This window comes from Sander vitreus, chromosome 7 (genome assembly GCF_031162955.1).
Source record: "Sander vitreus isolate 19-12246 chromosome 7, sanVit1, whole genome shotgun sequence".
Classification (NCBI taxonomy): Eukaryota; Metazoa; Chordata; class Actinopteri; order Perciformes; family Percidae; genus Sander; species Sander vitreus.
In genome coordinates, this window is record NC_135861.1 from 16,879,550 (window position 1) to 16,904,540 (window position 24,991).

General features: G+C 40.3%; 2 protein-coding genes across 6 annotated transcripts in view; both read left to right on the forward strand.

Annotated features, from left to right (window-relative positions):
• The first annotated feature begins 1,027 nt into the window (after window positions 1–1,027).
• esyt1a (extended synaptotagmin-like protein 1a) lies at window positions 1,028–19,010 on the forward strand. The gene is made up of 31 exons (XM_078255013.1): window positions 1,028–1,871; window positions 2,866–2,907; window positions 4,163–4,297; window positions 4,573–4,646; window positions 5,092–5,164; window positions 5,256–5,345; window positions 5,437–5,492; window positions 6,824–6,944; window positions 7,160–7,336; window positions 7,854–7,936; window positions 8,070–8,118; window positions 8,354–8,443; window positions 11,022–11,117; window positions 11,206–11,277; window positions 11,357–11,443; window positions 12,765–12,914; window positions 13,431–13,613; window positions 13,694–13,870; window positions 13,962–14,044; window positions 14,156–14,204; window positions 14,294–14,383; window positions 15,782–15,877; window positions 16,090–16,161; window positions 16,259–16,345; window positions 16,498–16,644; window positions 17,415–17,545; window positions 17,721–17,813; window positions 17,934–18,065; window positions 18,141–18,246; window positions 18,355–18,404; window positions 18,540–19,010. The coding sequence occupies exons 1-31, from the start codon at window positions 1,545–1,547 to the stop codon at window positions 18,565–18,567; spliced, it is 3,246 nt and encodes a 1,081-aa protein (XP_078111139.1). The 5' UTR covers window positions 1,028–1,544; the 3' UTR covers window positions 18,568–19,010.
• Window positions 19,011–19,931: 921 nt separating this feature from the next.
• Window positions 19,932–24,991, forward strand: part of fmnl3 (formin-like 3) — a 32,725-nt gene continuing 27,665 nt past the window's right edge. For 4 of the 5 annotated variants that reach the window (XM_078255015.1, XM_078255018.1, XM_078255017.1 and 1 more), the window contains exon 1: window positions 19,933–20,508. In XM_078255015.1, coding sequence (XP_078111141.1) covers window positions 20,395–20,508 — 114 coding nt within the window. In that variant the 5' untranslated portion in view covers window positions 19,933–20,394. Of the gene's footprint in view, window positions 20,509–24,991 lie in introns of all 5 variants that reach the window. The other variant, XM_078255016.1, reaches the window with a different exon arrangement.

Sequence of the window (24,991 nt, forward strand, 5' to 3'; positions counted from 1 at the left end):
CAATTAACATGAATTTTCTTGCTGCCCTAAATACATTTGCATTGTTGACAATAATTCCACACAAACAATTATTGGCAAAGCAAATCTTGACATTAGGCCCAGTTTGACATGTCATCTGTCTTACATTGTGTATCATTTCAACATCACTCATCTCATGACTGCTACTGTACGTCTGCTTCTGCCTTCTGGAGAATTACCCAGAAAGCCTATATAATGAACAATATAATGTTAAATTACACATTTAACAAGAAAGACAGCTCCTGAATATGATGGGAATAGCATAGGTATATGCTTCATGTCCAAATTGGACATGTTTGTAATATGAGAGAAAATGGTTAGAATCTGTAAAAATATGTGGACGTGTGGGACAATGCAAACGTATTACATTTGGTTTCTATGCACATATCCTTTATGCAGCTATTGTAGGCGTATTTTAGCTCTAAATCTTATTGAATCTCATATTGAATTCTCAAATTAAAAAAATTGACATATATGTACAGTCTACTTTTCTACCTTAGCTGTTATTAATATATAACCTGGTTATTGCTGCTTGACTTACTGCATGACTGTGTCTTCATGTATCTGTTTACATAAAGGATCACACCATTCACCCTCTGAGCAATAGGTAATTGGCCAGGCAACCAGGGAGCCTGGTCTGTTTTAGTTGCCAAGCATAAAGTATTAGCAATTAACAAACGTGGAAAACCACTGCCTAAAACGCACATGCATGGCAAACTACATGAGGAAAGTAGAATGATGCTAAATGCATTTAGCTGGTGCGTAAACATTGCGTTAATGACATTTGGCGCATATATCCTGGTGGCGTAACGACTCTGCCGCTTGGATTCTCTCTTGCAGAAAGTGATCACTACGGCAGCTGATGTATGCAATTCGATAAAGCAGCTAATACACCTTTCTGTCAACAAAGCTGTTGGCGCTGTCACGCTCAGTTGTAAAAGCTGCTGCAATGGGGATGAGCGCTTGCGCACGCAACAGGATTCCATCCGGTTATGTAAAAAAGATAACGGGTTTAGCAGCCTGCTGGCTATAGCATTTTGGGCGTAGTGGTTGCTTTAGTTTACACGATGATGATAATGCTACTTTGAATGAATCGTGTCTTGTGTTGTCTTCAGATAAAATAAACATCCCTTTACTTTGGTCGTATTTGCGCTCCGCCCGACTCGGTGCATGACGCTACAAGTTAATTCTAGGGTTTAGGTTTTTACTGGATTTCATGTGAAGGAGGGCTTGAAGCAGAGCCCGCCCTCACAGGTCTTGGGCTTTGCTTGCCCTGCTCTGTGAGAGAAGCTTCACACGTCAATGAAACACAGAATATTCAGTTTTAGTGCCCTGCTGCGGAACTGAGGGGCAGCGCAGCGGAGAGAAGCCGTGATCATGATTTAACCGATCGAAGCCCGCAGTTTATCGGTGATTCCTCGATGTTTTTTATATTAAAACGGTGGTAAGTTTCCAGTGGCGCTTTGCCACTCAGTCCTAGAAGCATTGAAGCTGAGTCGAGTTAGTGAAGTCAAACGGATCTTGCGATGCCAACCGCGGATGCCGAGCCGGGCATGAGCGGAGGCACGGTGATTTCAGCCCCGGCCTTACCGAGCCAGTCCCCAGGTGAACGCGCATTGAGTGTGCTGTGGTCGTTTGCGAAATGTCTCGCTGCTCTTCTACCAGTGTATCTGGCAGGATATTATGGCTTCAGCATCAGCGTAGTCCTGTTCGGTCTGATGATCTACATGGGATGGAAACACAGTCGACTGGAGAAAGTGATGAGGCTTAAGTCTGCCATGTACCTCCTGGAGAACGAGAGGGTTTTCACCACCGAGAAGGCTTTCAGAGCTAAAGGGGATTTACCTCCCTGGGTAAGCACTGGCTCATCGCTCTGCCATGTTCATTATATGCTGTTTGCATCACCTGCCACATCTGTCAGGCTGCATCTCAGCTACTTTGCATCACTGTGATAGGTTCTCACGTATATTACTCATTAATAGGGCTTGATCTTTATTAAGAAGCTCTAGACCTCTTAAAGTGAACATATTTACGCATACATATAGATAGACAGATAGATAGACAATTGCTTCATGACAACCATCACATACATATGTGCATGACTGTCCTTTTTGTTTACAGTATTTTCCTCCTGTCCCTGTTCAGGGAACAGACCCATATTTAGACATTCCTAATGTGCAATGCTTGGAGAATTAGTCTGAACTGCTGCCACACTGAGGAATGTGAGTTAAAATGTCAGATGAGGTAGCCCATTGGTTGGAAAAGTAGAAAGAATGAGCATGAGGAGACCTTACACTAACTAGACAGTGAAATGCATATCTATACTGAAAAAAGTAGGCTATAGACATGTTGTGTGTGTGTTTTCCTCTTCATGTTTCATTTCAGTAGAGCTGCCTTTGACCTTATCTGGCTCCAAAAACTTGATGACTCATAAACTACATACTTCAAGGCAGGGCAGAAGCAGTGACCAGGACCACCATATCTGGATAGAGCAGGAGAGAATAAACTGTGTGTGTGTGTGTGTGTGTGTGTGTGTGTGTGTGTGTGTGTGTGTGTGTGTGTGTGTGTGTGTGTGTGTGTGTTTTAGGGCAGATAGGCCTAATCTTAAAATCTCATGTCTGTGGTTTGGAGGAAAGGCTGATGTGCATGTGGTTGATGGTTTCCTGAAATTGTGTCTTTAGTCTAAGTTGTTAAAAACAAGGGAAAAGCTGCTTTGTAATTAAACTCTTCTATAGTGTAAAATAATATCATCATCTGTATTTAAACTACTTTGCTCAGAGTTGGAGGTCATTTGACACTGCCGTGTTGTATTTGAGTTCATGCCTGACTAATGTCACTTGTCCACAGGTCAACTTTCCAGATGTGGAGAAAGTGGAGTGGCTGAATAAGGTATGTTTTTCCTATCAGACATTTTCTTATGTGCAGCTTTGTATTTATACATTAGGAATCATTTTTAAGAATCATCTGTTTCAAACAAGCTTGTATGATGAGATGGACTTCTCTCTCTTCTCTTGAGAAACGCCCACAGTAGCTGTTATACCTCACATTTTACATGAAGATAAATAACAATTGTGTGGACTTTAAGTGACCCTGCTACCATTGTAGCCTCTCAATCAGAGCAGATTATCTGCTGGTGTAATTAAGAGGCGGGGAGAGTGGCTCAGATCATATCACCAAACTCTTTGTCTCTGTCAGTACAGTAACCTCGCATCAACACAGGGCAAGTGTGGATGTGAATACTAATAATACAAAGCACCCTTCTGGAGTGGAAAATATGTAATGAACTCAGTGACTGAAGCCTAGATTGTGGGAGGGCAATTTGCTGGGCTCATCTTTTACCAACCCACGTCTCTCCTCCAGGCATCCTGACATGTGATCCAGCTGCTCACACTCACCCTCCTCACTTGCGGCCTTAAATAAACAAACATCAACCCTGAAATGTTCCCACCTTTTATTGCATTTGACAACTTGTAGAAATGAGTAGCTGCAAATAAAAAGGAGCTGGTAATATCTGAGTAACAAAAGCACTTTAATAGAATGCATCAGCCTAACTGACTGTCCATAACTGTATCATAAATAATATGTAGGATACTAGGAGAGTTTGGAGGTCAGAGGAACAGTAGCTGACAGAACTTTCCACCTCACTCATACACCTCAATGCTGAAGCTAACACCAGTGTGAGGCTGTGTGGAGTGATAACACTGATACACTGATTCAGTTCATCACACAGAATTACATATTACATTGCTCTTTCTGAAAAAAATCTAGGAGGAAATGATGGTCCCATGATATAAAGTGATTATTTTTTCTTATTAATTTGACTTCAGTATGATGTTTTCCAAAATGACTAATAACTGCAGTGTATTGATGGCTGACCTATTGTTCACTATTTAAATTACATCCTCCTCGCTTCTCTGAAAAGCCTTTTAACTACAAGGCAAGCGGTCTGTGGTCATTGTAAAGTGTGTGTTTATGGTTCTTTGTTATTTGCTGTCATGTTTTTCTCTTATTTGCAGGAAGTGCTTTGCAATGACTATGCATTTGCACAAAGGATAATTCATTGTTACTCACAGAATTATATTACAATGGCTGCAAACATGATCACATTTGATTACAGAAAAATAATGAATGTTCTGTCATGTAGATCCTGCAGCAGGCATGGCCCTTTATAGGCCAGTATCTGGAGAAGTTGCTAGTGGAAACCATTGCTCCTGCCATCCGTGCCTCCAGCATTCATCTGCAGACTCTCAGCTTTACTAAGGTCAACATAGGAGAAAAGGTATCTGAATGGTCTGTCATAAAAGCAGCAATTTATTCTGTAAATGTTCTAAGAAAATACCAAATACCAAGAAAATACAGATGAAGCAGAATGTTAATGTGGGTAATATGCATGGAAGTCTGGTAATGCAATGCTGGTCTCACTAGCCTGTTAATTACAAGCAAAAGATTGATGATTTCATCACAGCGAATGATAATCTTCATGTGCATCTTTGCTAATGATAAGTCTCTATTAGTCTTATTTGGTTTGTGTAATAGCAGATGTTGTGTTCACAGGCTTTGAAGGTGGTTGGTGTAAAGGCTCACACAGAACACGATAAGAGACAAGTTATGTTGGATTTGTACCTGAGGTAATGCATCACAACCTTTGTTTTTGCTTGTGTATAGACAGACAGTCAGTCAAGACAGACAATGAAATATTTCTGAGATACTATGAAGTGTCCTACACTAGGGTAGAGCTTGCCCTTGTTTTTTTTTTTTATAGCAGATCATTGTTTACTTACAACTCTACACAACTCTATCATAACTCATATCAGCTGATATCCTTAGTAAAACATATATCTCTAGACGTGTCCCTGCTCTTCTTTTCTTAATTATTTTTTGGGGCATTTCCACCTTTAATGGATAGGACAGCTCAGACATGAAAGGGGAGAGGGAGGGGGAAGACATGCAGGAAACCGTCATAGGTTGGACTTGAACCCTAGACCTCCTGCGTTGAGGAATAAACCTCTATATATGTGTGCCTGCTTATACCAACTGAGCTAACTGGTCACATCCCTACTCTTCTATTTGCAGCTACGCTGGTGATGTTGAAATCAACGTAGAAATCAAAAAGTACTTTTGCAAGGCCGGAGTGAAAGGAGTCCAGGTATAAGAATCAATATTAAGATATTCTTACATTATAAGTGATAGTTAAGTGGCCTGAAATGTCCTTATAGTATTGCATTTTCTCTTTGTAGCTCCATGGGAAGCTGCGTGTGATCCTCGAGCCTCTGATCGGAGACGTCCCACTGGTTGGAGCAATCACAATGTTCTTCATCCGCAGGCCTGTGAGTGTAGCACATCAGATTTTGCACTGCATTGTTATCTGACATCTACACCTATGTATTCATATGTCTTTTACTTTTATCTGTGTCATAGAAACTGGACATCAATTGGACCGGGCTGACCAACCTGTTAGATATACCCGGGCTGAAGTGAGTGATGTTGTGTCTGTTTTGTGTTTGTTTTTAATAGTTTTTCAATGAGGAGTGTTTGTTTGTGGAGTAGGGGTGATGAAGTTTTGACATGCAGAAAAGTTTGGGGGCTGCACTTTTTGGAATTGATGGATTGATGTTTTTTCTGGAATTATATTGAGTTCCAAACTAATATTATATTAGCATTAGCGCTATTATTTCTGTCTGTTCAGTGACAAATCTGTGTGGTCACATTCTTAAAGGATAAGTGTGGCGATATCTTATTTTTTTGTTTTTGTCAACAAATCCTATGAAAAGACTTAAACCAGCAATGAATGGATCCCACTAATAATCCTGATGTAGCTTATTCCTGTGTGCCACAGAGCGCCTTTGTTGTCAAAAAACTTTTCAAAACACATAAATGAGTCAGGCTCACATGTTCCTATATTACGATGAACAGGGGCACTGTAGTGTATTTTAAGTAAATTTCACACACACTGTTGCTGCCTTAAATACTCAATAAAGCATCAAATGTGTATTAATCTGCATCAGTATAGTCCCTAGAAAAATCTTCTATTTACTCTTGTTTGAGTAACTTTTGCTAAAAACTACACTGCCCGGCTGTTTTTAGAGAAATGCTTTTGTAAATACATATGTCCTCAGTAGCGAATGGTCTCGGGGCTGAGTACCACAGACACAGACAGAATAACACATTGCTGGTTTTGTTCCTTTTATGGCATTTGTTAATAATAAGAAAAATATATTGAATAATGCCAGCCTTATCCTATAAGATGTTCAACTTTAAGCCATACCAGTGTTCTTGTAATTATTCATTATGTATATTATGACTCCATGCATTTATATGGCGTTAGTTTTTAAGGCCCTTTATGTAAGGTCAGAATGTGGACAATGCAGAATCAACTATGGTACAATTAAACTGGATATGAAGATAAACTGATGGTCTGACCAATGGGCTATTCAGTGTAACTGTATGGTGGCTGATTCTACACTGTGTGTTACGATCTTATATAATATACTTTTGTAAACATACAATTAAAGCATTGTGTCAGAAGTGTACATTTGTTACTGACATATCAGTTCCCTCTGGCAATGCTTTTGATGACAGTTTGTCATTATTTTTTAATTGTATTCCTCCATTAAATAACATTAGTCAACATGATGTCACAGAAAACTGTCCTCATCTTTAGCCAGTGGGTAGTTCGTGTTGGTTCAGTTGTTGAGAACGTGGATATCATGTTGTTATTTGTGCATGTTCATATTGTCAGCAGTAGTATATAGCCTCTGTCTGTTTGTCTGTGTGTCCCCAACATCGTCCTCGCATTCATTTGCAGTGCCATGTCGGACACTATGATAATGGATGCAATTGCCTCCCATTTGGTGCTCCCCAACCGTCTAACTGTTCCCCTGGTGGCCAACCTGCACGTTGCGCAGCTCCGCTCCCCTCTCCCACGGGTAACTGTATTATCAATGGCCTGGAGAAACATGGACCCCACAGACTAAATCTGTCTCAGTATATAACCTGCAAGCAAACACATAGCCTGAAAGTCATACAGCACATTTAACTTGTGAATGAAAAACATAGAACCATGCTTTATGAGGAAGCTAGTTGACTAACATTTTGATTTTGTTTGTGCATGCGTTTTCCTGCATGTGTGTGCACATGCTAGGGAGTTGTGCGTATCCACCTGCTGGAGGCTGAGGACCTGATGGCCAAGGATACGGTCATCAAGGGCATAATCGACGGGAAGTCTGACCCGTATGCCGTTCTGCGTGTAGGAACCCAGATCTTCACCTCTCGTCATGTGGACAGCAACTTGAACCCACAGTGGAGGGAGATGTATGAGGTGAGGGATGGTGGGAGGGAAGAGAATATGTCTGAAGCTGAGCTAAAAGATGCACGAGATATATGGGTTTGCCTTAATATTCAAGTGCTGCACTCCCCACCAGTTTGTGTGCTAAAAGTTATAGCTTGCTGTTGGTGTCTTTGCTTCATAGGGATTGCATAGGGAAGTGGTATGTCAAAGATAACACTGTTGTGTTGTTGTGAAGATTTCTATCTGTTTCTGTAGAAGCAGGAAACTACCAAAGATACAGCTAAACAGCTCTTGCGAAAACCGCTTGCTCAGGGACACATTTATGAAATTTAAACCACTGAATAGATATTACATTATTAACATCTACCTAGCACACTAGTTATTGCCATTGTGATTCTGTTTGCATGTCCTTGTGTTATTGTGTCATGCGTGGCTGTTTCTATATTTGTATATTTGTTGGGTGTATTGCATACTTGTCCTTTATGTGTGTGTGTGTGTGTGTGTGTGTGTGTGTGTGTGTGTGTGTGTGTGTGTGTGTGTGTGTCAGGTGATTGTCCATGAAGTACCTGGTCAGGAGTTGGAAGTGGAAGTTTTTGACAAAGACCCAGACCAGGATGACTTCCTGGGGAGGTAGCTTATTCATTCTCATTCATTTTATTCTATGTGCTTGTCATGTCATTCCCATCTCAGCGATTGCCATGTTGCGCCATTATTCTGTTCAAATTTGAACGCCTTACTCTCTTTGATTCTGTCTCTTTTTCAGGGTCAAGGTCGATCTTGATATTGTAAGGAAGGCCAGAGTTGTGGATGATGTAAGTAGTAATGCTTATGTTAGACAAGATTCAATATTCCCCCATTACATTTATTACATTTTTCTTACTCAAGCATGATAATGTGATAAAATGAGACATGTGACATTGCAGACCCCATGTGCCTTCTTGTGATCTACTCTGATCCTACCATCTTCTATCCTGCCATCCAGGCTCAAAGGAATCTGCCAGAGGAGAACAAATGTGTGTTTAATGAGCCCTTTGTTTTTGTTAACAGTGGTTCAATCTGAGGGACGTCCCATCCGGCAGTGTTCACCTCCGGCTGGAGTGGCTCTCTCTGCTGTCCTCTGCTGACAGACTGAGTGAGGTGAGTCTACAGCACAGCTTACTGGTACTCAAATGAATCTTTTCTTTGCCCAATCAGTGGCAGGGCTTTGGGCAGTGATGTGGACAAAATTTGATACACGGATAAAGATCTGGGGTCTCATTTATAAAACTGTGCATAGGATCCTTACTAAAAGTGTACATACACCCAAAAGCCAAAAATGGCGTACGCCAAGAAAAATTCAGATTTATAAAACCGTGCATACGCACATCTGTAAGCAATGTTCCCTTTATAAATCACAGATTACCCACAAGTGTGTGTACGTGAATAAGCCTCTTATCCCGCCCTATACACACACATTTTTTACCATAAATAGTCAATACAAAGCACCTCATGAATGCTGATCAGTGTGTTAATGACCCTGGCAGTTGTTCTTTCGTTATGCCGAAAATGCCGAATCATGACGACTGGCGGGGAAAAAGAAAAAAACTTCTCAGACTTTCAGGAATTGCTGCAAATTGAATTATAAATTCGGCCTGTTCTCGCACAGTGTAGGGGATCCTGATATATAGACTACTTATATTAATAATACCTTCCAAAACGGCAGGCATTTCAGCACTCGGGGACAGCTTCGATATACCAGACCTATATGATAAGATTTACCAGAACTATATATTATATCCAAACAAGCCTTAGTGATAAAGTTGAAGATTATATATCTCCCTCTGGAAACAGCCGGTTGCCCCCAGAGTGGCGAGGACCTGTTTTGGACCGGGATGGCACGGTTCCGGCGCGTTGCCCTCTATACTGGACCCAATTCAGTAGATAGATATATAGATCCAAGAGCGCAGCTTAAGGGAATTTAAATCGGCATATTAGCCAGTCATCGTCATGGTCCCTGAAGCCTCTTTTTCTCCTGTTTCTTCCATTGGGGGTTAGTCCTCCTGCAGTGCCAGCAGTGCCATCATGCAGCATTACGCACGGGTTCACCGCAGTATTTATATGTTTGCAACATATTGTGATTGTTAACACCTTGCCAAAATCACAGCATCAACTAGTGGTTTCCCCAACCCCGAGATACAATTTGAAGACGAAAGTCTAATAGGCAAACACACTTTTCTTCATGCAGGTTTTGTCACCAACAAAATTAAAGTTCGGACTGATAACGAGGATATTAAGTGTAATAATTGCGCGAGAGCTTAACGACTGTATTTCCAGACTTTGACATTTGATGATATATGCACAGTATTAAAGACAGATATTTGGTTTATCTAATGGTAGGGTATTTGATGCTATCCTGTATTCCATGGAGTCGGGCCATCTCCTCTTCCTGCGCTCCATAGCAGACAATGTGACGGTGAGACAGCGCCGATTAAACATTAATAATGAATTTTTATTAAAGATTTGAGTTGGATTTTACAAGGTGTTTATGGAACAAGTATCACTCAGTACAAGCGCAAATAACACTGCTGGATTTAATCTTCATGGTAACGTGGATGATATGGAGTAAAAAAACTGTGCGTGAGGCATCAATACTTGAACATATTTCGAGTAATCGTTATTCCCACATTCACTTTCTGCAGTCTGACTTCAGTTCACCACCTCACCATCTGCGTCGCTAATTCCCATTGTCTCCAAAATGTGCGTAGGCATGGTTCAGAGTTTGCGTGCAGGACCGCACATTCTCCCGTCAAGTTTGTTTTTTATACATCACAACCTTTGCTTGGGAAGTGGAATACGCACATTTTCAGACCCGTTTTGTGCTTACGCCACGTTTATAAATGAGACCCCTGAGCATTATTTTTAGGCCACATTATGTTTGGCATTTGACAGTATAGCGATACCGGAAACATAGGGAGAAAGGGTGACATGCGACAAGGGTTCCTGAGCAGAATTAAACCAGGAACATTGAAGTTACATAGTACACGTCTTAAACCACTCAATCACCAGGACATCATGTGCCTTGATATCTAATTAAGGAAATATTTTGTTGATTTAAGAGTTCCCAGCTGAGCAGAGCAACGGAGGTCTGCCGTAATCCGCCAGATGACACGAAACGGTCTCGGCAGACCTTAGATGCTCCGAGCTCCATGTACTGGCGCCACAAAAGGAAGCCACACACCCTTTTATCTCTCATACCCTTTTAACTCATACTTTTCCCATTGAGTCAAATGTTATTTTTGAGTCCAATAATTTGAAGTTATTATAATTTAACTTGTATTATAGAAAAACTTGAATTACAGAAAATCTTCAATATCTAATTTTTCTTGAGTGTCCTTGCCTATTATTTATTAAATCACCGACATAGAATCACATAAACGATTACATCCTAGAAACTTATTTAAAGTGGCCCAACTTTGGGTTGGATAAAGATGGCTGGATGTACTTCAAGTTTTATGTTATGCTGTCACCTGATGTACATGATGTTATATGTGAGCTTGTGTGGTTGGGTAGGATCATATGTTTTATGTATTTTATTATGCTTTATGTATTTTTCCCTAAGGGACAATACAGTTAAAGACACTAAGAGCAATTTAAAAATATCAAGGAAAATAAAAATGACCAATCTGTCAAACGTTTTTTTTGCTCTTTGCTCTTCTGTTTGTTGTTCTTCTACCAGGTGACCCAGAAGAACCAGAACTTGACCAATAAGATGACTGATCCTCCATCTTCCGCCATCATAGCTATCTATCTTGATCAAGCTTACCAACTGCCTGTAAGAAAATTATTGTTTAAGAGGCTCTCGTGTGGTGTGCATTCAATTTGTATCTGTTACCAACATCAATGTATTTAAAATGTTGTAGATGAGAAAAGGCAATAAGGACCCAAGCCCAATGGTACAGATTTCCATTCAGGATGCAACTAAAGAGAGCAAGGTAAAGATACAACTTTGTTTTTATAAAACTTTTTAAACCAATCTCTGAGCATAATTAATGTTTTCCCTCTCTTCTGCAGACTTGCTACGGGACTAACAACCCTGTGTGGGAGGATGCCTTTACCTTCTTTATTCAGGATCCTCGCAAGCAGGACATCGACATTCAAGTACGTCATTATGAGTAAAATTGAACACACCAATCAAGCTAGCTGCAAATACTTTACAAATGACTCCCTAGGTGTCGACACTAAATACCTTATTTATTTCTCTTTAGTTTTAATACAGTTTCCTTCATATTTTCTTTGATTTCTGTAAACTACGCTCTTTCTATGCCTCTTCCGTGACCAGAGACATTATGTTTTGGGGTTGTCCGTCCGTCTGTCCCATTCTTGTGAACGCAATATCTCAGGAACTCCTGGAGGGATATTCTTCAAATCTGGCAAAAACATCCACTTAGACTCAAGGATGAGCTGATTAGATTTTGGTAGTCAAAGATCAAGGTCACTGTGACCTCAAAAAACACGTTCTTTGGCCATAACTCAAGTAAATCATACCCTAATTATGACCACATTTCTCACAAATGTTTAATAGGATAAAATTATGAAGTGATAACATTTCATATCCAAAAGGTTAAAGGTCAATCTCACTGTGACATCTTGATGTTCTGCAAAAACACTTTTCTGGCCATTATTCAATGCCATAACTCAGGAACAGAAGGGAGATTGAGACCATATTTCACATTTGGTCAGATACTAAATTGGCGACACTATTATTGAAATTGTGGTGATTGTATAGATCTTCTGTGCTGCCAGGTTGAAGATGTGTGTGAAGCATCCATGTTTTGGAATATGTAGCTTTTTTGCAGCAACATCCATATTTGAAGCATTGTCTACTGTCATGGCTACAACTGTGATTATGATCAATCATTATCTTACAGGCAGTTTTTTCTTATTTTGATTATTTTACTTCATTATTTTATTTGATCTCTCTACCGTTCTTATTTATCTTTATCCTTATCTTACCTTTCTTTAATACCTTACTCCACCTCTCACCTTATGCTTCAATTGCCTTTTACATTAAATGTGTGTGTGTGTGTGTGTGTGTGTGTGTGTGTGTGTGTGTGTGTGTGTGTGGAGGGGGGTGGGAGTGACATTGTCTCTGTTTCTATAATGTGAAGCACTTTGTGTTGCATGACCTTTGTATGAAAAGTGCTATACAAATTAAGTTTGATTGATTGATTGATTGATTGATTGAACTGTGTGTTCTATCCTGTTCCTCTGGTAGTCCACCACAAGCTCATTGCTTCTGCTAAAATTGGGCTTCAGGTGATTGTTGTTGCACCATGTGATGAAGCTCTCTATTTATCCTCCATAGCTGATAACTTCCATTTTGCCAAAAAATACACTTAATACATTTTATTAAATTTCTTTAAAAGTCTATACTACATAACCCTAACTCCACATCTTCTGTCCTGTGTTTTTCAATCAGGTGAAAGACGATGACCGTGCTCTGTCCCTGGGCAGTCTGACCATCCCTCTGACCCGTATTTTGGCGAGCCCTGAACTCACCATGGACCAGTGGTTCCAGCTGGAGAATTCTGGTTCTGCCAGCCGCGTCTATGTCAAAATTGTGCTAAGGGTTGGTATTTCACAGGCTCTTTTTTCTACACACTCACATGTGTCGGATAGTGTAGTAAAAACGTAAGCCCTGTTTTGGTTAGAATCAACCCAGCTGAAGTGTCTGTGTGGAAGACTTTGAAATCCTACCATCTTTTTTTGCCTCAGGAAGCTGTCAAAAGACACTCACTTCATTAGCACACCCACAACCACCCTTTAAAAGATCTCAAATGTAAACGTATCACCATGGCTTTGTGTGTGTCTTTTATCCATGGAAATCAGATCCTGTTGAACATAACACCCTGCGATTAAAGAATATGAGAGACTGGAGAGGTTATAAAGTACTCTGGCAACTCCTAACTCCTCCTTTTCACATACTAAACTTAATCCTAACACAGAAAATTAGAACCTAAAGGATACGTCTTCTTTTTGCTTCATCTTTCTATCCTCATGAATACAGAAACAGAAATAGAGAAACCTGCATTTAATTTACAGCTTGACAGTTGCTCACTGTAACCTGTTATTTGTTTCCTACTAGGTTTTGTGGCTAAATGATGATGCCACTCCTACGACTCCATCTCCCCGGCCTTCAGCCCCTGGGCCCGGGATGGGTCAGGGGGGAATCACGTCAGAACTGAACCCTGTAGGACCTGGCGGGTTAGGTAAACCTCAACCATCACGACCACAGCACACCACGCCTGACCCAGAGTTTGCAACTGAGGTAAAACACTTCAAACAGCAGCAGGCACCACTCACACACTCACTCTATAGTAGCATCACCTGCCCTTGTTATGCTCACAGGGAGTGCTGCGTATCCATCTGGTGGAGGCCCAGAACCTGATAGCGAAGGACAACTTCATGGGGGGCATGGTGAAGGGAAAAAGCGACCCCTATGTCAAGATTCGCGTGGCTGGTATCACCTTCCGTAGCCACACCATCAAAGAGAACCTCAATCCCATGTGGAATGAACTCTATGAGGTATTACCTGTGTTAAGTGCTCTTCTACTTAGCTGATGAAATTATTAGGTTTTAGCTTAGATTTAAAAAAAAACATTCTTCTATGATTTAGGTGATTTTGACCCAGCTACCTGGTCAAGAGATCCAGTTTGAGTTGTTTGACAAGGACATCGATCAGGATGACTTCCTCGGAAGGTACGTCCTGACATTACAAATTACATTTTCCCAGTATTTCTGGCTACATGACTCTGATAACTGAAGAAAATATGTCTATGAAAACATGTTGATTGAGTCCTGTCTTTGTAGGTTCAAGCTTAACCTACGAGATATCATCAGCGCACAATTCAGCGATACGGTCTGTGACACATAATAAACAGATCATTTAACAAACTATATTTGTACTTATATCGTAACCTGGACATTTCTGTGCCACTCTTGTTACAGTGGTACACTCTTAATGATGTGAAGTCAGGCCGAGTTCACCTGGTGCTGGAGTGGCTGCCCAGAGTCTCCGACCTTCCCAGACTGGAGCAGGTGAGATATTTACTCTATTTATTTTATTTCATATTCTCTTTTTATTTGTATACAGTACCAGGGTAACATACAAATAATGTAGTAGTTGTAATACAACTTAGAAGCATACCTTTTTCTAAACAAGGATAATAAGACATTGTGTAATAACAAATAATACAAAAGTAAATATGCACAATTACATTTTTCAAAATAAAATAAAGATACAAGTATGAAAAATTAAAGGGCATAGTAAAAAACAAAGCAAACCGAAGTAAGTAGAACTAGAACCTTATACGTGTACTTTGATGATATTACATTCTCTTAAAAAAAGATCAAATGTTCCCATATTTCTTACAAACTTATCCTCTTGCAGTCTTAGGCAGAACATTTTTATTTCCATCAATAAAGATAGAATAAATAATGTCAATCCAATAGTTGAAGGTATTGCTTTAGTCACTTTCTAGCATTTTTGCTTGCAGCACTTACATTCCAAAAAGGTATTTGACACCAGAGTTAACATTTTCTGAAGACAGAGCCCTCAAATAGAGAGTCTCCAATTTAAAACGGGATTTCTACCAGGAGTACTTTTATTTATTTATAGTTATTATTATATGATAAAGATGAAGGAAATATATTTATAATGTTTAAGTCTATCTTAATGTAGTACTCACATGCCATATGCACAGTGAAAGAGTTATTGGTCGCTGTTTGTTCCTCCTGTCCAAGTGATCCCCCAATGTAAGAGATCGGGGACAAAATCCTCATGGTTCTGTCCAAAAACCATGTCAAGTAAATATCTTCTAGTCACAATTTGTGTTGGTGTGAAATTCCCACTTTCCTTGCTGAGCAGCAGTAGAGAGATACTTTGCATGTAGTTTTGTTTCTGGCTGGGACACAACAGCGGCAAAAAGATAATCACCTGATTTTTCTAATGCAGTCTGCTGAATATTAACGTCAGCTTAACTTTAGAATGCACTTTTGCACAGAACGCGGACTGTGGAATTTGCCACCCGTCTTTTACAGTGGAGTTGTGCTAGGAAGGACCTGCTTCACAGTCAGTATGAAGAGGAGGAATGAAGCAGCAACCTTGGAAAAATCCAAAATCCTTTAAATGATGCCTCTTGTACTGTGAGAGCCTGGTGCTCTTTTTTCTGACATTGTTGTTTGGTTGCTATGGCAGATACAAACTATTTTTAATCAACAGGAAAGAGAATGACTTTTACAGTGAGGGACTTGAGTTTTGAGCGTCAAAGCAGTGTGTTGAATAATGAACTTATCTTTGCAGATGCTTTGTGTAGATTAGTTTATATATTTGTTAGTAGTGTTTCGAAGGAAATTTCAACCTCAACTTTGTTATTGCACAATCATTTTCACTAAAACTCTCACTCTCTTTTCTCTCTCTCTCTCTGTGATCTACAGATCTTGCAGTACCAGTCCCAGCAGGTGTACCACAATAAGGTTGTGCCATCATCGGTTGTGCTGTTTGTGTATGTGGAGCGTGCCCATGGCCTGCCGGTGAGATCATATCCGAGTCCTTGTTATTTGTTGTTTATTGTGGTGTGTTTTTCCTCGCCTTAAAGGGTGCAGAAGTACACTAGTTGCTTTTAGGTGTAGGGCAATACAACTGCATTCCCATTTATATATTAAATAACTGGTGATGTTTTAAATTCTGTAGATGCTGTTTATTAAAATTTTTGATTTACAGTATTCTTTGCGTGTAACTACAGTTGAAGAAGAGCGGGAAGGAGCCGAAGGTCGGGGCTGAGATTACCCTCAAAGGCGTTTCACACAGAACCAAGGTAGGCTCATGTGACTTCTTACATGAGCTTATGAATGCAAGAAAAGAAAAGTGCTGTTTGAAAAGTTATAAAATCCTGCTGTTGGTTTTTTCCTAAGATTTGTGAGCGTTCCACATCCCCTCGATGGGACGAAGCCTTTCATTTTCTGGTTCGTGACCCCAGAGATGAAACATTCACAGTGAAGGTGAGTGTAAACAGTAGCTGTATTTCCACTTTTTGTCTAAACGATGTAGCTGTAGAAGCAAATAAAATGAATTCATACAATTTATTATTTAGTACCGATATTATAAAAAGCAGTCTGAAAAATTGTTTGTATATCCATATGTTTGTATCTAGCTCTCCCACAGCTGGGGCCAGGCCCTAGGGTCCATCACACTTCCTCTCAGAGAGGTGCTGTTTGAGCCGGGCTTGGTGCTGGACCGCTGGCTCAATCTGGATGGAGCACTGCCAGAAAGCCAGATACTTCTGAGGGCCACGATCAAGGTACTGACAATGTATCTTCTCTATACTATATATGTGTATATTACTATACATGTGAGTAATGCCCTGATTGTTATTAATTATGTACCGTATCACTCATGTTTCCCTAGAACAAATATTGCAATGCACTGTACTTTACTGGTGGTCCAACATGATATGTACAGCACTTCTTCCTAAATATGTGCTGTAGACTGAAAGACTGAAAGTCTCTGCACTTGTCACTCACTTTAGTAGACTGGGTTTTGTTAAGTAGATAAGCTTAAAGGAATAGTAAGACATTTTGGTAAATACACTTAACTCTCTTCCTTTGAGAAATGATACCACTCTCATATCTGTAGCTTAGTTTAGCACAAAGATTGGAAACAGAGGGAACAGCTAGATTGGCTCTGTCCAAAAGTAATACAACATGCCGTACAAAATCTGTAGTATAGTGTAAAATTGACAAGTATTTCTTAATCTCTGCTCCCAAAATGTCAAACTATTCTTTTAAAAACGACAAAAAGACACAACACCCTAAATACAGATACTGGCAAGGTGTCCATCAACACAGGGATGTTGAAAGTCATTCTGGGAAATGTAGATTACAGATTGATGCCATATATCTCTGTATCAGTATCTGACTTTGGATTTCCCCTTTAACAGCAGTGGCAACACAGCCCAAGCCTTGCTGCATAGCTCGCCTCTAAAATGTTGTCCTTGTTCAGAAATTAGGTAAAATATTATTGTTATACAGCAGCAATGTGATACTGAGCTATGTTCCGTATGTCTTGCAGATCTTGGACACTCAGCTGGCGGTGTGTCGCAGGGCTCCAGGGGACCCAGCTAATGACGGCAGTGGAGAAGAAGTCCTTCCCAGATGGGTTCCTTCCCATCTTGACCTCAGACATAGAAGTGGATTCACCATGTGAGTCACACATGCTGGCATTGATGCCCTGATGTGTAGTCACAACCTCTGCTGTAAAGATAGCAGTTATCAGGGTTTCCTTAGTGGTTTCTAAAGTTGGTTTCTTCCTATTTTGCTCTAAATAGTCAAAAACATCATAATGTAAATAATCTCATGTGCCCCACTGTTTCTTTAGGGCTGATAATGCAAATTCAGCAGGCCAGGTGAAGCTTACCGTTGGCTACTCCATAGAGGAGAGCAGACTTTTCATCACCGTTCACTCCTGCAGGTCTCTATAAATTGATTGATTGATTTGATATGACACATGTTACCTCTTTATCATCACATTTTTGACCCAGAGCACTCAATACCAACACATGTTGTGAATGTGATCGCTGTATACCCACAGAGCCCTGCAAGCCTGCTCCAAAGACGGTGCAGACCCTTATGTTTCCTTCATCCTGCTGCCTGACAAGAAGGCCACCACCAAGAGGAGGACTGCCACCAAGAAGAGAGACCTCAACCCAGAATTCAGCGAGAGGTAAGACAAACAAACAAGACTCATGATGGTAAAGGAAGTGTGAGGATATTAATTGACTTCTCCCTCTTTCCGTAGGTTTGACTTTGACTTCTCTCTCGAGGAGTCCATGCAGAGAAGACTGGACCTGTCTGTGAAGAACAGCGTATCCTTCATGAGCAGAGAGAGGGAGCTTATTGGCAAGGTAGATATCATCGTCTGAAATGCAGTTACTCAGTCTTGATGTAGTGAATATGGCCAGACATGAAACAATGAAATGAAATAATATTTTGCTTCTCTTTGTTGCCCTCAGTTGCAGCTGGACTTGGACCAAATTGACCTGAAGACTGGTGTCACACAATGGTAATAATTTTCAGCTACCGAACAACACTGTATAATAGAGTTGTATCTACCAATGTACTACCACAAATGGATGTTGATATATTACTTTTCAAGATTATTTAAACAACTTCTTTCTGTATCCTTTCTGTTTTCCAGGTATGATTTGTTAGCAGAGACCAACTAAAAGAATCAACGGTTGGCCTCAAGTACAGTACTATATAATGTTAAGTGTTGCTTCTGTGATCTGTTTGTATATTCAGCTTAAATGAAAATTCCCACCATCACTGAAGGAAAGAAACGACATATCTGCTCCACAACAACACAGTTCATCAGTATTTATGAAACTTTACATGTAGCTTATCATCCGTAAAGTGTTTACTGTGGTGAATCCATGCTGTCTTGGACAGATTCTTCAGTAAAATATTTTGGCTGAATAGATATTTGATATTAGTGCAACTATGTTGCACAACCTACCGAGTTTATATGTGTTCAAAAGCATGTCAAAGTCCTCTTTGAATTTTATTCAGAAAAAGGGCTTATGCTGTGGTCAATATCTTAAGGTGTTATATGTTTTATGGATTTGTAGCATCCAACACAACAGAGAGAAGTATCTTTGAATCTTTTTACAATTTTCAAATAATTCCCAAAATTACTTTGTTTATATACGTTTATATTATTGCCTATGTATTACAAAACGGTGCACAGTTTGTCAGTGTTTATGAATTATGTTCCAAATGAAGTTTTATATGTTTTAACGAGTGCTTTATTAAAGTTACTTTTATAAATCAAAGTAGGCTACTAAAAACCTAGACCCTCACATTTACCACTGAAAACAGAGGTATGATACTGTAAGCAGAGTCTAAATCACTGTGCTTTTATGAAAAGAAAACTTTCTAGATACTGAAAACACATCGCTGGTATTCTCACACCCATGCTTCTTTGTGTTCTACGTGTTCGTGGCGCTAAATGCAACAGGCTGAAGCTGTTGGCCATTTATTTTTTAAAGTAAAACAGTTACGACCTTATGAGAAGTAAGCTAATATTGAACGCCAGCAGTGGGACAGCATCTATGTACCACAACTCTCACCTCACCACGAAGGCTTGGCTACTGATTTGTAGTGATGGAAAGAAAATGTGTTATTGTTATTGTGTGTTTTTAAGTGTCAGAACTGAAGAAAAAAACTGCTGAGCTTTGACATTATTTGAACATATCATGATGTTTCTGCTGAAGTTGTTGATTAAAGTTTGCACTCTCATGAATCAAACCAGTTTTGTGACTTAATTTTTTTTCTTCAGTAGGCCTACTAAATTCTAAAATTTTTGGGTGAAATGTCATACTCATGTGTCCACCAGGTCGCGATAAAGTGCTGACAAAGCCTCACTTTTCCGTCCAGTTGTATGTGGGCTCACTGCCTGCAGATGTGAGGGGTGGCGAAATAGAGATGAGGCGATTGACAGGTCTTCTAACCAACTGGAGCGCCGCCTCCCCCAGCTAGGGGCGGGGCTAGAGCAGAAAACCTGCCCACTGAGTGGAGGCAAAGCAAAGACTTTAATCGGGATCACACAACAATAATGAATGGAAACACGTCGTAGCCAAGTTGAGCAGCAACTCAAAGTAACTGTTGGTCGGCATTTGAAAGTTATTCATCGCGAGGGGAAATCTGTTTAAAGTAATGGATTGGCCAGGTAAATTAGAAACTACTTTATGGAAGAGAAAGCAGCTGTACTTTGATTGTTACTTTTGAAAGTAAGTTATTGAAGGGAAACTACAGTGGAACACACTGTAAACCTTAAACGCGTGAATAAATGCAAATGGCATTTTGGGACAGTGATACGAGACTACTGCACGGTCAGCGATTTATCTCGGCTTGGAGAAGTGGATTATTTGGATTAATCCGTTAATGAAATTGTTGGAATTATTTGGGATATTTTTGTTTTACTTGGAGTATCATCACTGGAAGAAAGCTGAAGGATTCAAGTTGAGCAGAGCATACAGCACATCTGGGGGAAAATGGGTAATATAGAAAGTGTGGATGGCCAGTCGGAGATGAAGCATCACATCATGCCACTGAAGGTTCCAATGCCTGATCCCACCGAGCTGGAGGAGAAATTTGCCATTGTTTTGGTAAGTTGTGAACATCTCAGTTTGTCATACGTGGTCCAAATGTCAGAGAGAGGCTCATTTTTAATTGTAGCTCCGTCTGCCTCAATCATGTAGGTAAACTACAGAATTAAAATTCAAAATAGTGCCAACTTAAACATCCCCAATAATTGATGGTGTTGTTTCTGTAACAAAAGAGTTGATTTTTGCTCTTTTGTTGTTGTTTTTACAGAAAAAGTGTATGTGTACCTATTTACATTTCTTTGTCGTCCATTATGATCTGCTGATATTTGAAATAAACCGACCTGTGCTGCTGTCCCGCCCCTTATTCTCTGCCTGCTGTTCCCCCCTCTCCTGCGGTTCTTTTGTCTCCCCTAAAGTCAGACAACTCAGCGTTTGGCTGAAGTGGCAAACTGAGCACAGCATGGTGAGAGTGGCAGGGTAAGGGGGTGGGGTGGGGGGGCATATTAGCCTACTGTAGGCTATATCCTTGACAGAGCACATCTCGGCATTCTCCGTCTGGGTTTGTTTAAATTTTTTCTCGCTGCAGGCTGAAAACAGCATTTTCTGAATTCCCCCAAAACTCCCACACCCGATGAGTCTCTCTCCTCCCCTCTTCTCCACACTCCACATCAGGCTGGAGTTGAGCTGTCTTAGCGCTTTGAAATAATGAGCACACAGTCAACACCCACTTTTACCGACTATCAACACAGTCAAGTGACTCTGTCATCATACGTCAAGGGGACATTTCTTCCATTGGGGAATTTACAAGTTTTTTCTTTTTTCAGGAACCATCATGTGAACTTACGTATAGGCTAATAACGTCAGTGTCAGGCAGAGGAAGTGCAGGGTGCTGCAGTCAGTCATCTCCAGGGGTGGAAAATATCTAATCTATAACTCTATTAACCCATTAATCAATTAGTCATTCGACACAAAATGAATCAGCAACTACTTTGATCATTGATGAATCATTTAAGTCACATTTCATGCAAAGATACAAAACATTCTCTGTTTCTGGCTCCTGCGATGTAAGGATTTGCTGCTTTTCTTCGTCTTTTTCTTCATCTTTTGTCATAGTAAACTATATATATAGGCTATAGCCCTATATTTGGGGGTTTGGAACTGTCACCTTGGGCTTTAGAAATGTATGAAGTATGATGAGCATGTTTCCACTATATTTTGACATTTTATAGACCAACTTTTCTATCGAAAAAATATTAATATATATTAATCAATAAGGATAATTAAAGGTATCATTTTGAATAAAAACAAATGGTTACAGAATATTGTTTAGTTCTTGAAAACAGGTGGAAAAGGCCTGTTTTTTTGGTTTAAGTCGTCCAAAAACCACTTTGAAGAGAACTGGCCTGAACTAAAGAACTGGTTGATAGGGTGTACTTATTGAAATAGTTAAATCAGGATTGGCCTTTTCACAGTGACATAGTGGTAGAATAGCCTTCAAAGCAGCTACCTTTTGTTACATTTAGTTGTGTAACATTTTAGGCATACAGTTTTATTCACAGGTAGTTGAGTTGCATATATTCAAATGTTATTTCCACCCCTGCTATGCTCTCTGCATAGCCAAACAGAAAACAGAAGGCTCAGTAACATCACTGCAACTTGTTGCTCTGCTACAGTGTGAGTAATCAAGCCACACAGAGTCAGAGGATAAAATACATATTTACAAAATTCAAAACGTTTTTTTTCTATCATAAAGACTAGGCTACTACCTGTTTTTTTTTTGTTAAATAGTGGCATGAAGGTTTCTCACAGGTGCTTATTTCCCATAACCACACCCGGCCTTGATTTTCAGCTGTTTAAGACCTTAATTACAGCATCAAGCAGCAAAGAGCTGGGAATGATCTTCACAGCATTACTCATATAGTCTCATTCTTGAACACTTTGTGGATCCTCCATGTTTTTGGAATAAATCTTGCCAGAGTTCTCAGCAGCTATCGAGTAAAGCCCTCATATGAAGACACTAGCACAGCAAGAAACCATTCAAGCCTGCTTGTTGACTGGTGTGTTAAACCTCAGCTCTTGTGACAATTATACATTGTGCTACACTGTAAAAGCTATTATGACAGCTCAAGTCGTATCTCTTTTATGCATATGCTTAGGACATTTTAGACAAAGTTTACGTCACATTTCCCATAAAGGAAAAGTATCAACATACATCTTGCCTAGAGACTGGAACAGTCTGCAGTTGTTTGACTGCCCTGCAACACAAAGTCAATCCCTGTTATTATGTTCAGCCATGCAGAGCAGATGATTTCTATGCAAGAGGCAGTAGACTCAACATTTCAGTTGTGTTTTTGACTGGGAACATTTTTCAAGCTCTCTAGCCCTACCCCACCTTAACCCATAGTAGCTCCAGATTTCCTTTACTTTGTGGGAAAGAACAACATGCTTGTTTATTTTAGTGTTCTTATCAGACAATAGTCATGTCTCTGCACTGCTGACCCCTTGTTGTGAGATAAAGGTACATCAAAAGCTTTTGTCTTCAGGAAGACAAGGCCATCTGTTGTCTAGCTGTGGCTATACAGTATCATATATGCCAAACATTTCTTCATTATTTGTTAGCAGTGACATAATTGGCTTTGTCACAGCCTCAAAAATAACACACTTTCCATAAATGGATATTTTGAAATGGTTAATTCCCCTCCTCTGGACCACAGTGTTTCCTGCTTCATGATGGCATTCTGGTGTGAATGTGAATGTGTCTGCATCTGCGTGGCGGGACTGCCCTCTCCTCTCAGACACAGCTCACAGACGTCCCACTGGACTGACAGCAGCCCATAATGATGTCATGGGTGCAGCAGCCTTCGCCACTGTAGTAATATCCCAGGGCTAATGACTTTAACAGGACTGCTCTACTGTAGACAGTGGAGGGGAGCAGAGGAGGGGCGAGAACCCCTGGCTGAGTTAGCTTTGACTACTTCATGCGGTCTGCTAATAAAATGCTAGGTCCGTTCTAACCGGCAGCATGTGCTAAAGGCATCGTCTCCTTCTAGTGTCTTTTGTCCAGCATCCTCAGAAATCGCCTCAGTTTTGTCTTTTGTGGCTGGAAACAGCTGCCTGGCATATTCCTTTCTTCGTTTTACAGGGGAAATTGCATTGTAGCCAATGGTCGTTGTGGTTGGTTCGCTTTACAATAAGAACTGTGTTCCTGCAGGCTGCTACTGGTGCATAATATGCCATTAGTTCAGCTAGTGATACAGATCTACCTAGACCTCACAGATCCACAACATAAAAGACATATCTATAAAATGATATCTTAGTCATTGGTAGCATTCTCTTGATAGTTTTGGCTCTCTTTTCCCTCTCTTTGTCCTTGCTAACTCTTACTTATCATTGGCTTTGTGCGATTCCAAATGTAAGTGAAACCCTTTCATTCACTCACCCACTCACTGTCTCCTATTTTCCCATTCCCTGAATTCACTCTCACTGTGGGTCTGTCTGCAAAATAACCTTCTTCATATGACTCTGTCCTTATGAAAATTATGTGAGATGAGTGAGTGGCATTTTCAAAGGTGCATGCCTGGCCTGGGATCCTCTTTCAAAGTGCCCGAGCACCAATCCACTACTGGATTCCTGCGGTCTAGTCTAGGCTGAGGCCACAGGACAACTTCAGAAAGGGAAAATTCCCTTTGAACTGGCAGTCTGCCACTGTTCTTGGTTGTAATGACTTTACCAACATTTTTTTAACAGTGCACACATATTTAAGAGCTGTTACTGGAGCAGCTTGGGATTATTTTTACCACTTGATTGTTTGATTTGTCTGACTCTGCTCAACTCTCCACATCTTTCATGTTATGACACTGAGTTGCATCACACGTAAATGTGCTGTTGCAGCTTTCTTTTGAGATTTGAGTGTCTCACCATTAAGTAGCAGCAAATGCTGGGAAAACTACAGATGAAAAGTCAATGGTAGTGAAATCAGACATGCTGACAATGTGACTCCAGCGCCCCGTCTGACATCACTGTTTCTTGATGGCTAAAGTATAAAGAAAGCTGCAGTTTCTTATAGATGCCACTCAAGTGGAACTAATGGAGTCAAGCTGTGCGATGTGTTATTGGACATAAAACCTAAATCATTTTGATATGTTTAATGGCGGTTGCAGTTTATTTTTGTGCATAGTATGTTTACCACTCCCTTTCTCACATGCATCATCTTTTATAAAAAGAGAAAATGTGTTTGTTACGTCACTTACTTTGTGTGTGTGTACATCTGGCTCAGCCACCCACCACTATTTTCCCAGGAAGAGGTGGATTATGGGAGTTGAGTGCACAAAGTTAGAGCAGCAGGGCAGGCAGGGGGGTTCAGCACAAGGCTGTCCACCTGGCTTGCTCCACCCTCAGGCTACACTTCCCCAATCTGGACTTGGCTTTATGGGGAGTTTTAGTGCTTCTCCACTCTTCTCATTGCTGTTATGTTGGAAAGTAAAGGTCAAGTTGAAGACCATGGAATACTGGAAACAAGGGGAAAACAGCTTGCCAGGCTCTG

Bases quoted from the DNA above. Each gene is read 5' to 3' on its own strand.
- esyt1a (XM_078255013.1), top strand. From the start codon at position 1,545: ATGCCAACCGCGGATGCCGAGCCGGGCATGAGCGGAGGCACGGTGATT. The intron at 16,645-17,414 runs GTACTGACAATG...TATGTCTTGCAG, and splicing joins TTCTGAGGGCCACGATCAAG to ATCTTGGACACTCAGCTGGC. The intron at 18,405-18,539 runs GTAATAATTTTC...TCTGTTTTCCAG, and splicing joins AAGACTGGTGTCACACAATG to GTATGATTTGTTAGCAGAGA.